The following is a 19243-nucleotide window of genomic DNA, read 5'->3' on the forward strand; positions in this document are numbered from 1 at the left end:
ATATGATTTGAGTACTTTGTTATCATCATACTCATCATACTCATCATACTTGTCATAATTGTAAATAAATACGATAATAAATATAAATCGTAATTAAAATAGCACTATGTAAATATATTTTGTCAAGTATATATTTATTAATGTTTCGAACCGTTTTTCCATCGTTATCATCATTTTAAATGTTTTAAAAATCCAAAACATCTGATGGTAAAATAGGCGCTGTTAATAACAGTCGAACTTCTGTTATGATCAGCTACAATAATAATATAATACAGTATATATATATATATATATATATATATATATATATATATATATATATATATACTGTATTATATTATTACGACATATATATATATATATATATGTATATATTGTAATATCGATATTATCACCAGTTTTGTGACTGTCGCAATCTTGCGGCACGTTTTATAAACGACTTGTACATGTACAGAAGAAATGTAGCAGAAGATAACTGACACACACTTTGTTTGATATGAAGATCCTCAATTAATCAGAATGAATCATTCAAAATCATTCGATTCAATATAATCATTCGATTCAAAAATAATTTGATTATGTAAGAGCTGACTGAATTATCGATCAATAAAAAAGGCAAACTTGAATAAATTTTTTACAAATAAATGCTAGAAAGAATGAAAAAGAGGCAATTTAATTCTTATTAAATTTATAATCTATATATTTATATTTCACATACACGTACACGCACACCCATACATAAAATAAAATATAACAACAAAATTATGATTTATTATTTACTAATTAATAATAATAATAGCAAAATATTATTAGTATAATAATTTCAATCTTTTTTCATATTTAATTTTTACAATTTAATTTTTACTTATACATATTACTTTTTTACTTATTTAAATTTAAATTTAAATAATTCAATATTTCATTTTTTATTTTATTTTATGTTAAAAAACTTCTTTTTTGTGTTTAACTTATTTTTATAGTTAATTTTATGTCTACTTTTATATCCTTTTTTAATAAAATCAGTACATGTAACACTACATACATGTAACAATACGTGATTCAATAAATATGCGGATGGAGAATCGCGGTCTTAATCAAATATATCATTTTTCAATTTTTTTTTCATCATTATCAGATCACTAGATCATTGCTTCTACTGATGTGCTAAATGAATAGAACTAGATGCATTTAAGATTCAGAGTCGTAATGTGTGTATAATCCCATTGTTTTTGTTTTGTTCTCATTTCTCGAAGAATAAAAATGCAAAGGACCCCGCACCCGCAATCAATGGAATTTGGTTCCCGGCCAAATTTGCTGAAACTGTAGTATGTTATTCATTATGACCTCTTGATCAAAAGTCTTAATGGACACAAGGTCCAAAAATCAATGGTTTTCGAGATACTGAGTTTCAAAAGTTCGATTTTTAGCTTTTTACATGTATGCAAGTGAACGACGAAATCGGCACATATCTCGAAAACCATTGATTTTTGGACCTTGTGTCCAAAGACTTTTGAACAGGAAGTCATAATGAATAACATGCTACAGTTTCAGCAAATTTGGCCGGGAACCAAATTCCATTGATTGGGTGCGGGGTCCTTTCAATTCTCTTTTTTTAAGTTTATAAGTATATTTGTCTTCAAATAATAAAATATTTATATTGTATGGATATATGATCGGCGTGACTTAATACACGATTGCCAAATGATTGAATCGAAGGACATAATATCAAACGACATAAACTATTTTTTACATTTTTTTTAAGAGTATTAAAAAAGTAATATAAAAAGCAGGGTAGTAAAAAAGATAAGATATTTGCCTTCATCGTGTTGTTTCCTACCATCGTAAAGCAATCACGATTTATTGTTTCTCATAACGGGGCGCAAAATGGGATGACCTTGTTTTTGATCAAGGTTGCGATTTTTGTACCGCATTTGAGTTTTCTTCGCAAGTTGGGCTGTGCGATGGGTCATTTGGTACTTCGATTTCGGGCAGTGCAATACGCTTTTATTATCAAACAGTTCAGGGATTGATGCGTCTCAAAATTTCAATCTTTTCTTCATCGGTTCTATCATCCCACAAGACAATGTTGAAGTGGCTCTACTGTATCCTGCTACTGCAATTATATTGGAGAGTGTCAAGTCAGCCCGTTAAGACTGCTTTAGATACTCCTTTTAACGATTTAATGTTTATCAGCCTCCGTCATTGGGTTGAGGGATATTATGGTCTGTATGTGTAGCTTATAAGAGATTATGAAAAAAAAGCTCATGTTCCTTTTCTCCGAAGTTTTTAAAGAATACACTTTAAAAGAATATAGAATTATCACTAAGATTTAGTCGTTCTGAAATTTGCATATCAATTTTTATTTCGATATAATAGATATATTTTATTCAGCATTATTTTCAAGTAAAAATATTCAAAACATTTAATATTTAGTATTTTTAATTCAATTTTACATTAAGATTATTTGTGCAAGTCTGTGCATTTAAGATTTTCAAATTTGTCATATAGAGAATATAAATTTTATATATTTTTATATATTTCTGAATCTCTCTCATATGCGAATCTCATTAAATGTGTCTAATTCGATAAATAGATATAGAATTCATGTACAAAATTATAAAAATTGTGAGTTAAATAAATAAAATTTGCTCGTTTTTAATAATCTTTCGATTCTAATTTATTCGATGAATATTTATGATTTCGCATAATTATAAAATCATAAACTAGTTATAAAATTTATTCATTTTTCAATTGTAACTCGATCGCATTCGATGGATATATATTAACGATTTCATGTACAAAATTATAAAATTATAAAAAATGAATTAATTATAAAATATATTTATTTTTGATAATTTTCAGATGCTAAATCAATCAAATTTGATGGATATGCATTTACAACATTATGTGAAAAATATCAAATCGTAAACTAGTTATAAAATTTACTCATATCGAATTTTTTTGTATTCGATGAGTATTTATAGTCACATGTGCAAGATTATCAAATCGTGAAGTTATAAAATTTATTTATTTTTAATAATTTTCCGATTCCCAATATTCGACGATTATACATTTATGACTTCGTGTATCATGTTATACAATCGTGAACTGGTTATAAAATTTATTCATTTCTGATAATGTTTTCGGAGTCATGCCAATTTGATTGGTATAATTCAATGTTATTTTAATTTTAATTTTATGTTAATAGATTGTATGTATGATAAGAGTTCTATGATATAAAAATATTTTAATATTTATAATATTTTGATATGTACAAAAAACTCACTCAACTTGTTTTGAAAATTTTGAAAAATTTTCGAATAGATACTAATTGGAATATCTAGTTCAATCGAAGGATACTATAGTACTTTCAGTCAATAAGCTTAATGAATAGCATGAATTATAAAAACTTTAAAGTAATTTAAATATCGCCTTTATTAGTAAACTTGATAAATTTTGAAATTGTAAAAATATAGATTAGGTTACAATATTTGTAATGAGTATACACAATTTCAATAATAATTATAATTTCTTTTTGTTTTCTTTATTTCTTTGTGCTATTTGCTACTTATCATACTTTTTTTTTAATTTAACATAAATCATGATTAATCATTGATTATATATGATTTGATAAGAAAATACTCTAACTTTGATAAGAAAATACATACATATATATGTTCTTTAACGTAATTTAAAGAAAGTAGTTTCTTTCCGACATGCGAAATAAACGAATGTAACTCGCGTCTTTGTAGGAAGCTTCCTACTCTGTGACTGTTTTGCATAATTCATTGTCCTGACCAATAATTCGACGCACGTATTGAATTACATTTAGAGAAGCGCGCATTATTTCGTATTCTATCATTATTTAGTAATAACAGATTTATTTGCTTTATCAAATAATTAATTTGCTTTGTTAGTAAGCAATTATTTGTTCTTTTCTTGTTATACATATATTTATGTACAATCCTTATTTTTTTTATTATCTATTTTTATTTAAAATTATATTATTTTTATAATAAATTGTAATATGTATGATTTAATCTTGTAGGACCGATAGAAGAATGGCTAGGACCACCGCCAGGAACAACGCAGGAACCCGTTCCCGAGAGTGTCCCATTTCCTTGCAATGTTTCAAGTAAGACATTTATTAGCATTTTTACTTGTCAACAATTATTCAAAGCATCACTTGTGTGCATAATTATTTTTATCACCTTCAGCCATTATTATCGTCATATTCTTTGTTACAAAAATAATATTTTCATTAAATATTTCAAAATTTCATGTCAATTTCATGTTAATTTGATCTGAAGATAATTTTTCCTTCTCTAATTGAAGGTGCTTAAAACAATGGCAAAAATTTTTATTTTTTTATAATTACAATATATCTTTATAATACCAAATATAGAAATTAATTTGTAAGAAAAATTAAATTTTCTCTTGAAATGTACATAGGGCACAAATTTTACTTGGTACGATACTAAGTGCTTAAATAATCTCAAATTTGAGATTCATTTTTTTAAATACTCTTTATATCTCCTTAAAAAAGCGTAAACTAGAAAACATCGTGCTTGAATTTGGACTTGAATTCTAAAAAAATATTTTTATAACTTTATATCTTAAGATTTCTTGATCGATTAAACCAAGATTCACTCTTTCTCTCTTTTTTCTCCTTCTTTTTTAAAATCAACTAAAAATGTGCTTAATAGTTAATTATTTTAAAATAACATATATCGAAATTAATTAAATAAAATATTATGTACTATTAGTGATGCAATATATAGAAGAGAAATACACACTATGTATTCCTTGTGAAACGCTACATGATTGATAAATTTCAGTTGGTCGATCAAAAACGCCACCAACTTCGGTGAACAAATTAAGACCGGGTGATATCCAATTAATTGGCACGCTGGGCGATTCCCTTACATCTGGAGCTGCCGTTTTCGCAAGGTGTTTCATAGCACTCTTCGTAAGCAACAGAGGAATTACCGCGGCCGGAGGAGGTGACGACACTTGGAGAAAGTGGCTAACTGTTCCCAACATCCTAAAGGTACACTTTTAAGACGAGCATCAGTCTTGTGACAATACATAGTGACATTTTTTATTTGATTAAGATTTTTAAGTTGACTATGGCAACGGCTATCGCAAAAATTTAAAAACTTAAATAATTACAACGAATAAATTCTATAATCTTGAATTGCATTGACACATGATAACGTGTAAAATAACAAACGCATTATTAGATTAAATAAAGACGTAATACGAAACGGTTAATAAGATCGCTGTAAACAAAATATTTTTAGTTTTTAATTCATTTTTTTAGTCATTTTATTTTTACGGAGAATTTATAGTCAAAATTAATATAAGATCTTTTTCTGATTTTTTTCTATGAACAATGATTGAAAAAATTAAAAAAATTACATAGTGTTCTATTGAATTGATGTTATGACATGTCCAGAGAAGGGCTAATTTAAAATAAAAATCTCATATAAATTTTCTATATATTCTATATATATTTTCTATATATATTTTTCTATATATTAGGAATTCAACCCTAACGTAGTAGGATATGCAGTAGGATCTTCTTTGGTAACTGAAGAGAATTCGGAATGTCACGTTGCTGAGATCGGTTCTATGTCAGTGGACTTGCCTTATGATGCACAAGTATTAGTCGAGAGAATGCAAAGTTATCCAATGGTGGGTACGACTTGGGACAAGGCTTGGAAGGTACGTTAATCAACTAATTTAATTTGTTACAAACACAAACGTCATGGAACGTAAGTGCTGTTATGTTTCACATGTTCCACTTGTGATTGAGTTAATCGTAAATAATTACAAGACCTTTTTTACAAGAGCTTTAAACCAATTTCTTCATTCATAAAAAATTTAATGAACGGCTTTCCTTATTGTTTCCTATAATTTTGTAACTTTTTTTGTTAGTATGTTATATTTACGAAATATTTTGCTATCAACGAGAGAGATTCTTTTAATTATAAAAAATATTATATTCTGGCAATTAGATATTAATAAACCTTATTTACAGTTCGTCTCGATGAATATCGGAATCAACGACTTTTGTGCTAACATATGCTATGAACCAACAGCTGAGAAAGTTATTGAAGATCATAAAAAAAATGTAATTGAAACTGTACGGATATTGAAGAAAAATTTGCCGAGAACTTTCGTGGCTATAATTTCACCTATAAGTTCAAAGGTTTTGGTCGAAGCTCAACAAGGAAACCCGTCGTTTAACTGTTCTTTCACAATGTCTTTCGAGTGCCCTTGTATGTTTGGCTTTTCATTTAGACCCCATAGACAATATTATTATGATATAATAGATGGGTGAGTTCATTATATTATTTTTATCAAATATCAATAATATATATTTTTGACATAACGCAATTTGGTTACGATCGTGGTTTTAAATATATATTACATAAAAATATTTGATAACAACATAATAAATTCTAATCGATATCTCCGAAATATAAAAATATTATTGTTATCCATATTATTGAAGAAGAAATGTGGAGATTGGGAGTAAAAATTGGAAAAAATATTTTAGGTGGTATCAAGCAGAGAGGGAAGTTTCCTTGATGCCAGAATTTCAGAGTGAGGATTTCGCAGTCGTATGGGAACCGATTATGACGCATTCAATGTTACCAAAAAATAAGAATGGAATTGTCCCTATACATGAATTTTTAAGCATCGATTGTCTTCATTTTAGGCAAAAAACTAATGCATGGTGTAAGTTCACTTTTCTCTAACAAGAAATTTTCTATAAATATCTTTCTTTAATCTTCAAGTTTTTTTAATCTTTTATTTCAACCAATCTTTTATATAAAACCGATTAATTTTATTTGTTTATTCAAGCTTGCTAATTAGAATGTAACTACAATAATTTCAAAAAATAATAATATAATAATTATCGATTACAAGTATTATAATCAGTTTGATAGGGCCGGTTATTTTATCAAATTATAACGGTTACATTAATATAGGATAAATCAAAATTACTATCAAATACAATTCATTATATATTAAACAAAATTTTAATTTAATATTGAAAAATTAAATATATCAAGAACATTTTATTCTGTTTTCTGCAGATGCAAACGGTCTATGGAACAATTTGTTACAACCAGTGGGTCATAAGTCAACGAGCTGGGAACCGCCTTGGAAGACGTTTCTATGCCCAACAGAAGAAAGACCCTATTTGGCTACAAATGCAAATTCAGGCGTATATGGTTAAATATAGTATATAAATAGATCGAGTATCTTTTTTATCTTTGAAATGCTTCGATATAAACATTAAGTAAAAAAGGAAGAGAAAATATCTAATAATGCATTCTTTCTATCATTCGCGCTTGTATGTGTGTATGTGTGTATATGCGTATACATTTTTAACGCACATTTGCATTCAGCTCTCTACTACTTTCTTTCATTAGAAAGAGATGGAGCATTTAGTTATATTTTTTCTTTTTTTTCTACTTATTCTTAAAATTATGTCATTATTGCTCGATCTATTTTTACTATATATATAATTCAATTGAAAAAAAGACGAAATCTCTAGTAAAACTAATTACTGCTCGTGTATGAGAAATATTGATACTTAAATATTGACAAAGGAGAAAGTATTGAGTGCGTTATTAGGTCATGAATCAAGCAATTGTAATATGATGACGTGACTTTTTAAACGTAGTTTCAATATTATAATTATTTAAATATAGTCAAAATCGTTATAATGTGTTTATTTATCCTTTATAAAGCAAATATATGTGAATGGAAAATTGTTCCGTGCAAAATTATACCAATTATTGTTATTATTATTTCATGATATTATGATTATTATTTCGTGATTATAACAGACACACAATGTTAAGTTGCAATCGTATTATGCCTGTTTTTCTTAGATTTTTTAATATATGTTCTATGTAGCACTTTATTTCATGTATTTACGATTACGTTGCAAACAGCAAGATGTAGCACTTTATTTCATGTATTTACGATTACGTTGCAAACAGCAAGATGTATAAATCAAGGATTGAAATCGATAGAAGATACCAGTATTTTCGGTTTTACGTAATAATATCAATAAAAGAAAAACTCCATTAGTATAGATATCAGATATTTGATGTCATTTACCGATTTAACATCTAACAATGTGATTAAACATCTTTTTCTTTGCTATTTTATAAGAATAGAGATAAACACAATACTGGTATATGTACAATTGGTAAAGACATTATTTCGATATTCAATCCTTGATATTAATGACATTTAATTGTAATTTCAGAGAAGCTGTTCCACGTAAAAGAGAATTTGTCAATAAATATTCAAATAAAGTGTAATATGTCTACGTCTATATGAAGTAATATAAGCGTATATTAATACAAGAAGAAAGGCGATTTACTATAATACCGGCCATCTAATGTCTCGTCACTTATGTATGCTTCTGTCTACTACGCATAGGATTACGAAAGAATGCAGGGGAACCGGCAATATGTTCAAAGGTGGGGGTCACATCGATGGGCACGAGAGCGTCTTTCTTCGACCCGGTTCATTCATGTTTAGTGGTGTCATCCGGTAATACCGTTGAAGAGAATCGGTTTCCTTCGCGTAACCGCCACTCGAAGTTCCCGACGTTTCCCGCGAGAACACTATCGCTTGTTAAAATTATAATTTTGCGCGACAGTTTGGTGCTTCGACAATTATTTGACAGTTATTTGTCGAGTGCTTTTGCGCAAGAAAATAACGATTTTTACGGCAAAAGGGAGGGAATTAGTCACACAATTTTCGACTTGAGGATGTTGTCATGATGAAAATATTCATGATTTGGGAGGGATGATTTTAGATATGTAAAAGTTGATTTACGCGTACAGTGAGAAAAAACATGTAATTTTAATGAAAAATTTCTCAATTTTTAATAACACGTTTCGTAACATTTAAACAATTTCTCAATTGTAATGATGCCGAATAACAGATCATCGAATAGCAAGGTACATATGTATATACACATATATATTGCGTATAACTGCTATAAGTCACATAATTTTCCCAAATTAAATTTCTATAAGTTGCAAAATTTGCAAAAACTATTTAATTAACTTTAATATATTTTAATTTGATCCATGAAAAAACATTACATATGAAATATTCATATAATGTTCATTTTTTATATAATATCTTCTTTTTGCTAAAACACGTGTTAAAAAGCTATTCGCATATTTATGCTAATATATTCATATATGATTCGATCTTCTGATAACAGATCGTTTCTATTTTTTTGCATAACAAATTGCATTTTCTAAAGATATGAAAAGTGATTTATGAAAATACCCAGCGGGGCTGGTACGCAAACTTAGACATCAGCGAAAGCGTATCTTTCGTTTCTTCAAAGGGGATTCTGTAAAGTAACACTTTCAAAGCCTTTGTCGACTCTTTCATTTATTACATCTTTGCAAAATTATGTGAAAACATTGTTCGTTTTTCCGGTTGTCCATATTCCTGAGAAATTAAACGAAATCACAGTGACTTTTTAGGAAAAAAATCATTGTATTGTTATATAATTAAAGATGTAATTTGATAAAGAAATAAAACAATTAAAATATAATATAAACTAATATATTTTTATGGGAAAGACAGGGGATTATATAAGATCAAATTTGATGTAATCGGAATCCTTGAAAGACATTCACTTTCTCTAGATTATAGATGTGATATAGAATACTAATAAAGTCCAAAAAGGTTAAATTATAATGTGTTTAGATATTTCAAATTCAAAGTGAAAAGAAAAAATTTCTTATATTTTATGGATCCAATTGTATTTTTTTTTTATTTATGAACTGTATATATGTATGTATATTCTGTGCTACGATTTCTATAACTGTTCCAAACCGAACATCAATACAAATGACACATGACAGATAAAAAACTTACATTCTCTATTCTCTTAAATTTATAATTATTAATAATTAAAATTAAGGGATAAATAAGTTTCGAAGAAAAACGATTGACTTTTTTGCCTGCATCGAAATTTAATCAGAAATGTTTAACATCAGACTATAAAACTGCATATAAAATGTAGTATTAAGAAAAATCAGAGAATATAAGTTTTGCATATTTATTTCTTAATGAAGATATTAAGTAGAAACTTATCTATTACTTGAAAAATGAGAGAAAGATTAACTAGACAACTCTCTGTCGCGGTAGATATCCATCGTTAAACAAACGGGAATTTAGTCTTGGCTTTATCGAAACGATTCTCTCACTCTATGCATGCGCAAATAACGTCTTGTACACACGTCAAAGTTTGCAGTTCTCTCCACTCGAAGACTCGAAGACTTGTCAAAGATGTTCGTTTCCTAAGATTAAGGAAGCGAATCGATGGCGACAGGAAGTCTCGTTCGATCGAGTCGAAGGCCAAACAAGATCTTCCAACATAAAATGAAAATTAGCAGTTGAAGAATAAAAAAATCTGAAGAAAATCAGAAAGAGATTTCTTTGGTCATCGATTGTCGAAACACTCCTTGATAACTTTCAATTCTGCTCCTTGAGAATCATGAGAATTCAAATAATTTACTTGTGTCTGGCCATCATTGGCTTTCATCCGGGCGATTGCATATCCTTCATGGATTTCTTGTATAGTATACTTCAAGCAGGCGGGGTAAGTTTCTGACACTAAGATCATGAAGTTAAGAATTACGAAATTTCATCTCTTTTTGCGAAGTTATTTGTCAAATTGTAACAATGCGATTCGTGAAATTTTTGTACTAAATCAATTTTAAATTACCAAAAATATACTATCTTGAGAATTAAATTAAATAAATAAATAAATAAATAAAATAAATAAATATAATTAAATAAATAAAAAAATATAAATATAAATAAATAAATCTAATAAGTTTTAAATTAAATAAATAATTTAGTATTAAATAAATAAAAAAAAATAATTATTTATAATAGAAATTATTTATATAATAGAATATAAGGATACATAAAATTCATAAAGCAAAGCTATGCAAAAAAAAGAAACTTGTCCCACTAATGTTAATTTCTGCAATTTAAGTTGTAACCGCAATATAACCGTTTAAAATAAAGGAAGTGAGAGTTACCAAGCTTGTAATTGTTCACAAATTTAATAGTATGACTGACAAAAGACATTATTATGAAGATTGCCGAAAATGTTTTAGTATGCAGATCATCCAAATGCGTTTCTACCAAACGAGAAATCGCGCGTGATTTGCAAATTAAAATCAATTTCTCGTTTACTTGGACGATTTGTAATTTCTTGTTCGATTCGTGAAAATATTTGCAAAAATTCAAATAAAAAAAAATATATACAGGGTGAGCCATTTTAATTAACGCACGCAATTATTTCGGAAACAAAGCATTTTAGAGAAAAATGTTTCAGACAAAAGTTTTATGGTTTCGAGGGGGCCATAAGATGGTATCATTGGTTTGACACTGAAGAGTCATTTGAAGGTCACGTGAAGGTCACTTCAATTTTTTTAAATGGAACACCCTATATATTTTTGCACACTCTTGTAGCTTATCTCGAGAGCTTTCCAAAACACTATAATTAAGTACCTTTTCGTTAAGTACTTTTTGAGTTATGAGGCTTGAAATAATTTCTTAATTTTACATAAACCGTAAAATATCTTGTAAAATATTCATTTTTCGATTATCTTACCTTAATACTTTTACGTACAAAATAATGAGAGGAATCAATTGGTCTAAAGAAAACACATAGTTGTTTTGAAGAAAAAATATGTAATTTGCAATTAACAATTCCATATTTTTTCTTAAAAACAACTATGTGTTTTCTTTACACCAATTGATTCCTCTCATTATTTTGTACGTAAAAGTATTAAGGTAAGATATTCGAAATCGAAAGTTATCGACGCAATTCGAAAAGAAGAATGCTTTGCATTCCACGCAATCGGAGAAAGGCCGGAACATTTTTTGTTGTTGACCTGCAGGCCTTGTGCCATATCAGATATGTTCAGGGCCGTTTCCGGATATATCCGATCTATATCCGGATTTTTATAAATTACATAATCATACATAAATAAACCTTGTACATTTTTAAAATTTTTGGTTTTATATTTTTTTAGATATTGTTTTTTTCCAAAATTTTATCACATTATAAACATTCTTCTTATAAAAATTACATATAGTACGACATTTAATTCGTGAAATGTAAAAGTTACTTTTTACTGATAAATATCTTTCTTAATCAATTATTTGAAAAAGTAGAGAAAAGTAAAATATATATTGTGATATTATAATAAAATACATGCAGCGATAATAAATAATATTTAGCAACGTAATATCTTGAATGTTGAATAATTATAGTTAAAATTAATAATGAGGAATTGGCTCAAATAAATAAACAAAAATTAAATCAAAATTGGCATAAGAGCCACAGTGCGGTAAATGAGGCGCAGGGGAAAAAATAAATATAGTTAAGACACATATGGATATGATATCCATTTCGATGATACGATTGACGAATTATTTATATGTGCCAATATTTAATTCGTGACGCGATGCTGTGCGCGTTAGAATGCAAATCGAAGAAAGCAAGAGTATAGACGTGTGTCGAATATCAAGCACGCTAATCCACACCGGTAATATGCTGTCAGAAAAAAACCGCAAGTGAAAAGTCTCGTTCTACTTCAGAGATATACAATTGACCGTAGAAATAATTCTTACGTATATTAGCACAGGAAGTTTTTAATGCGGGGATAAATTAAATATATTCTTAAAAATATTTTTAAAATTTTAACAATCATCATTGCAGGCTTTTCCTCGATCATGCAATATTTGTAAATTTCGAAATAATTCCTCTTTTTCAAAAATTTCATGGAAGAATTTTAATCAATCATTTACGCGAATGATAACGTCTGCATGAAGTGGAAATCATTATCAAGACTTTTTTTGCATTTTATCTGCAGGCGTTATTATCTCATTAACTTTACATGTTTTCTTCGAAATTAGAATTTATGAAGAGTAGTTGAATAATTAATAATTAATGTTATTCCAATAAAAAAATAATTAATGCAAAAAAGTTTGAATACATTGAGAGAATCCTATGTTGTTGTTCAAATTGAAATTATTATTAATGTTATAGTAATTAAATTGTAAATCATATCTTACGAGTTGCACTAACTCAAATTACTAAAACAAGTTTGACGATGAGTGTCATTTCAATGAAGATACGATCTCGCGTAATTAGATATTGTAGTTGGATATCAAAGAGTGGCATCAAAGCGTGTCGTATCCTATTAAAAGAGAAATTACTATTTTACTGCACAGTTGAACAGATTTTATAAAATAATACAATGAATTAACGAAATTGTATTATATAACGCTTGCATTTTGTTTTAAAATAATTTTGCATCATTAGAATTAATTATTGTGATTAATGCGCTCACGAGTAATAGATACATTTAACATACGATAAAATTTACATGTATAATCTTCATATATACGTAAAGCAAACAGAACTAAATCTGTGTGATTCATTCAAATCATACGATTTTCAGAAAAAAATGGATGCATATGAAATTTCGTATCCTATGCCAAGCAGCGACGTACGAAGACAACCAATAATTCCTGATAACGTTTCGTTTCCTTGCAACGTTCGTTCTGGCAGGTATAATTCCATTTAATTAATAATTTATGCAACACCACATGAATATAATTTTCTCGACGATTAACTAATTATGTGGCAAAGGTACGGTGAGTTCCAATCGATGAATAGATTTCAAAAACTTTTCCCTTATTCATCGCGCAGATCCATGTCAATACCAGACAACGTTCATCGGTTAAGACCAGGTGACATCGACGTAATCGGTGGTCTTGGCGATTCCTTAGTTGCTGGAAATGGCGCTATGGAAGAGTTCGCTGTAGGAACCTTCATCGAGGCACGCGGGGTCAGCTGGTGCGCCGGAGGCCAAGGCGATTGGAGACAGTTTCTTACGCTTCCTAATGTATTGAAGGTATGACGTGTGAGAGACGTCTGTATATTTATATTCATTGTTTCATCGATTTTCTAAATGTCACGCATAAATAGAGTAAAAAATTATGTAGGAATAAATATTCATTCTTTTCAATTCAGCATAGTGTGATTTCATCTATAATAAAAAAGCGATATTCTTCATTATTGCAATGACAGATATTCAATCCGAGGTTAATCGGATATTCTACCGGCACGGGTGAGTTTCATTCAACTTCGGCGAAACTAAACATCGCCTTTCCAGTTGCCGCTACTGAAGATGCGTTGCAGCAAGCGAAAATCTTGGTGCAGAGGATCAAAAGCGATCCGAAAATAAATGTGAAGAAACACTGGAAGGTAATAGTCTTGTGTGTGCCTCGTAATTTTTTATTGCAACATAACGTGATCGATGAGAAGAAACCGAGAAATATCCGTTATTAAAATTTTCATTTAACTCTAACAAAGTCGTTTCTCTGATGTTTCAGCTTATTACGATCCTATTTGGAGCTAATGATATTTGCTCGGCGCAATGTTACAATCCACAACAGTTTTCGCCAATGCGTTACGCCCTGCATTTACGAAGAACGCTTGATTTCTTAAGAATCGCGCTTCCTCGCACGCTGGTCAATCTGATTCCAACCATAGGTGATAATTTAATAAAAATTTAATGAGTCGGTTAGTTAGATGAAATCTAATTAATAATCAATGTAAATGAAAGCGGGTTAATAAGAGGTAAAATGCGGAAGTCGATTGTACTTCCGTATTTTGATTCTTATTAGTCTGGTCTCATTTATGTTAATTCTACAATTAATTCTAATATCACAGAGCTATCTTTTATTTTCGTTACATAATTTAATCGTTTTGGTAATTTTTTGTACAAATAGTAGAGAAAAGTTAATAAATTTAATTAGTACATTTTTTTATGTACTAATATAAACAAAAAAATTATTACTATTGCAAAGTTATTTTTATATATTGCAATACGTATCTTTGTTTTGCTTCCTTTAACGGATTTTGAAATGTTATATATATAAAATTATAGCATTAGTATTGGCTATAATCATATATTTTTCACAGAGACTTTATCTATGTATTTATATCTATTCGTATTATTTTTTGACAGATGTTACGGTATCGATTAGAGTAAAGCGAAGTGCCATGTGCAAGCTATTGCATCCTCTTTATTGCGCCTGTATGCACAAAGGTAACCGGCCGGAAATTGTTGCGTCAAACATGTCACGACTTTATCAACAAGCCGCCGAAACTTTAATAAACTCAGGAAGGTAGATCCTCGACAAATTCAATGTATAATGAAACATATTTTCCTTGATCAACGCCCTATAAATTTTTAATCTTTCTTTTGTTAAAGTTTATTATTATTAAAAAAGAAATTAAAATTTTTCTTATATTCAATATATATGTATGCTAAAAAGTTTAGTGTATTAAATTCATACACCTAATTACGATACACAAAATCTTAGTGAATATACTTATTATTTTTCTTTATAGGTACGATACATCCCCAGATTTTACAGTGGTATTACAACCATTTACTAAATTATTCAATGCACCTAATGCAGATCCTAATCATGCACCGCCGATCGATTCTACTTTGGTCACATACGATTGTTTCCATTTTAGTCAGAAAGGACATGCCCTCGGTAAGAGATATATTAATAGTATATAAAAAAATATGTTAATTTCCCGTTCTATTTTTGCTATTTTAAGCAAATATTTTTATTTAAACAAAATATTAACTTTATGTTAAACTAAATATTGTAAATAGCATATAATTGTAATAATATTTATTATTGTCATTTGCTGTCATCGATTGAGTTGCACCTATCAACATCGAAAAAAACACTAAAGTGTTAAAATAGTTGCACTTCACTAGGCGACACGGAAAAATGGCTGCGATAATAAATGGTCACAATAATAAATGAATGAATTTAGAAAGTATCGATAAAAAATTCAGTAAAATTTGTTTTCATACAATAATATTCATCTAGGTTTTATTAAAAAATTATTATTATCTTATTAATTTACATAATTCACTAAATTTTTTGAAAAATATTATATTGTTAATAGCAACGTAATTTTTAATTTTACATGTAAAAATTAAATTTTATTCTTTATTTTATTTCATTTTAAAGAAATGAAATGCAGATTGCATACAACATTATGTATCAACTGATTGCGATAAAGTTTGTAAAATTGCTTAATTTTAGTCACATTAAAAATCCATCAAGCTTGCATAATGTTAACTGTAAAAAATTAATACTAATAATCATTTGCATATATATTACATATAATGACAATCAACTAAAAATTCAATATTCCATGCCATCTAAATATAACATGTACACTGTTCGTTATATCAGAGATAATTATCAATTTTATATTCATAAATATAAAATTTATATTTATATTTTATTATTATAATCCAAAAGAATAAGGATGACAATCATGGAAATTAATTCACCATTACGGGATAATGAAAATCTTTTGCACGAAGATTGGTTAGTTAATGATTATTTAAAAATAAATAAATTTTTGAGCTTTCATGGGCAATAAAATTATCGTCTATTCCTTACAGTTCACATTGTAATCGCGTGTTCGTTAATAGCATGTGAATAGAGAGAAATCATTAAGTATCATTAAATATCTTTTAGATGATGTCAATGAGAGTCATGGTGAAAGAAATTATCATGCCAGCCTACTGTTGGCGCTCAATTCACATTGTCATATTTTATTTTAGTATCATTTTTCGCAAAAATAGCGAAATAAATGGTGCAAACGTAATATTTTTGTTTTTTTAATGTTTACCTTTTTCTTATTTTCAGGAGCCAATCTTTTATGGAACAATATGTTGGAACCGGTCGGAAGCAAAACGGAAAACGGATTGCCTAAGATACTGGAGAAAGTACTCTGCCCTACAGAGAGTGCACCCTACATTTTTACAAACGTTAATTCGCGCTTTTTTCAAATGACCGGTAGACAAGATGAAATTGTGCCTAGATAACGTAAGATTTGACAGTAATCGAACATAATTTACGAGAATATTTATGTGATACATAATAAGATATCGAACAAATTGAATGAGATAATAATCATCTTAATATATATTATTATTGGCATAAATAAATTTTCGGTTAAAAAAAACGTAATGAAATACTACATAATTTAAATATAATAACAATAGAGTTTTAACATGTTTTAAATATATAATTTATGTAATAAAAAGCTTAACGATAACTTTTCCAAAGTTTTGTATTTAGATATGTATGTAAAAAATTTGCATATATTGACAGCAGCAAAAGAGGGGTAAAAGACAGAAAAAATTGCATTTTAAACAAAATGCTTATTAACAGAAGAAATTCAAAGTGTCCATATAATCCAGACAAACTTTAAACGGAATGCCTGTTATGATAAAACCAGAATGTATATTTCGCAGAATATCCGGTTAAATGACAAAGAATTTAGCCAATTTTTTTCATGGTATATATGTATATGTTATGTCATCTGAAGTTTTTAATTTACATACACGTTCGAAGGATATCTTCGAATTTTTTGTATGTTGCTCTTACATTTCTGTATTAATAATATTTCTATGTTACTAATAATAGACAAATAACAGATGCAGGACTTATTGATTACAATTAATTTGAATTACAAGTATTTAAAGAAATCCTATCAACTAAAATTGAATTTATGAATAAATTTTTTATAAAAAAGATAATATCATCAAATATATTATTTTTATTTTTAAAATTATTATTTAATGATTTTATTCGCTAAACATTTAGCCTTGTGATTTATAAGCTATATTAATATCAAGATCTGACAAATATTCGGCTTAACAGAACAATCAATCTATTTTAGCATAATTATTGACAGTCCAAAAAAAAACGCGTAACGGTTTGGTTTTTTATGCTTTCCGCGAAAATTATAAATTCATTATTTTCAAACTTTCTTAATGCGATATAAATCATTCGATCTCGCGTGGATCAGAAATTTTTAAAGCATCATCGAGAATCAACATTTAATTTTGTTTCCTTATCCCACGCCAAATGTTGATTCCGCCAATACTAAAATAACAAAAAGTTCATGCCGCCAGCCAATTAAATACGTCTTTCAATCTATTCACATTGACCCTAATCAAGTTGAAGCATCCGCATGGCCAATTCGGAGAATCAGTTACATATTGCGCGCAAATTTTACGCAATCAACTTTGAACTTTGTCGCACACATCAATCTCGTAAGGAAAATGTACTAGACCGGTATCCTGAGTCCCTGAGAAAACTGCTTAAAAATACAGGTTAACAAGTGGTTTTATTTAATTGATAATGCAATGCACTGATGGAGGAAGGAAAACAAGATATGTCAAGGTCTTAACATGATCTTTCAAGAATCTGACTCTGACTCCGAAAAACTGTTTTGTATAAAACGTAGATAACAATAAACCGTAGATAACATAGATAACAATAAACAAGACCAGAGTGATGCAAATAGAGCAAATGTTTCTATTTACATTACATAAATCCTTTAAAGTTCGTAGATTTATCATTACTACATATAAAAAATATAGAATAATAAAATAATTATTATTAGCATGCTAATAAAATATAAATGAGGACTATTAATTTATTATTCAATTTTATGTATACAATGGATTTTAAAATAAGAGTTTTTAGAAAGCACACATCGTCGAATCTTTATATCTTATATTTGTGCAAATCATCGATCTTTTCTTGTTTTACAAACACACATGTCGTTAAGAAATTGACCGTTATTTTATCGTAATAAATATCTCTCCAGATAATTGATCTAGATATTTCTTCGATTTAGACTACTCATTATCTGAAGCTTTCGACATCTCAGATTCTAAGTCATAACGTTATCTGAGATATAATTTTGTAGACATTAGTGTAATCAACGTTGCACAAAATACTAAAGATAAAAATAATCTAATTTGTATTGTTTATTCAATGCATATCAAGTTAAAGAAAGTAAACAGGAAAGTAAACAGAAAATAATAATATGTTACGACAAAGGTATTGCCTCCTGCAACTATATCAAGAATAAAAGTAGATATTAAATAAAAATCTATTGAAAGATTGTGTTTAAATTAGTATTGTATATAATTGCTAGAAATAATTTCTGCGATATTTAATATTGAAAATAAACTGGGAGAGTTGAAATTAATTTTTATGCAAAGATGCAAAGATTACAAGCACTTTT

General features: G+C 28.2%; 1 protein-coding gene and 1 pseudogene across 2 annotated transcripts; both read left to right on the top strand.

The window, feature by feature from the left end:
* Positions 1–1889: 1889 nt before the first annotated feature.
* Positions 1890–8351, top strand: LOC145974526 (phospholipase B1, membrane-associated-like; annotated as a pseudogene). The gene is made up of 7 exons (XR_014439724.1): positions 1890–2222; positions 4049–4135; positions 4839–5050; positions 5545–5727; positions 6044–6342; positions 6566–6747; positions 7110–8351. The product of XR_014439724.1 is annotated as a phospholipase B1, membrane-associated-like (transcript).
* Positions 8352–8491: 140 nt separating this feature from the next.
* Positions 8492–17647, top strand: LOC145974527 (phospholipase B1, membrane-associated). The gene is made up of 9 exons (XM_083104419.1): positions 8492–8999; positions 10319–10666; positions 13551–13660; positions 13802–14006; positions 14183–14359; positions 14488–14647; positions 15126–15285; positions 15512–15663; positions 16846–17647. Exons 2-9 carry the CDS (start codon positions 10562–10564, stop codon positions 17022–17024), a joined length of 1248 nt encoding a protein of 415 aa, XP_082960545.1. The 5' UTR covers positions 8492–8999; positions 10319–10561; the 3' UTR covers positions 17025–17647.
* The last annotated feature ends 1596 nt before the right edge of the window (positions 17648–19243 follow it).

The sequence above is a fragment of the Camponotus vicinus genome, unplaced genomic scaffold, assembly GCF_025532165.1.
Source record: "Camponotus vicinus isolate PSW18456_S1 unplaced genomic scaffold, iyCamVici1.0 SCAF_7, whole genome shotgun sequence".
NCBI classification, from domain to species: Eukaryota; Metazoa; Arthropoda; class Insecta; order Hymenoptera; family Formicidae; genus Camponotus; species Camponotus vicinus.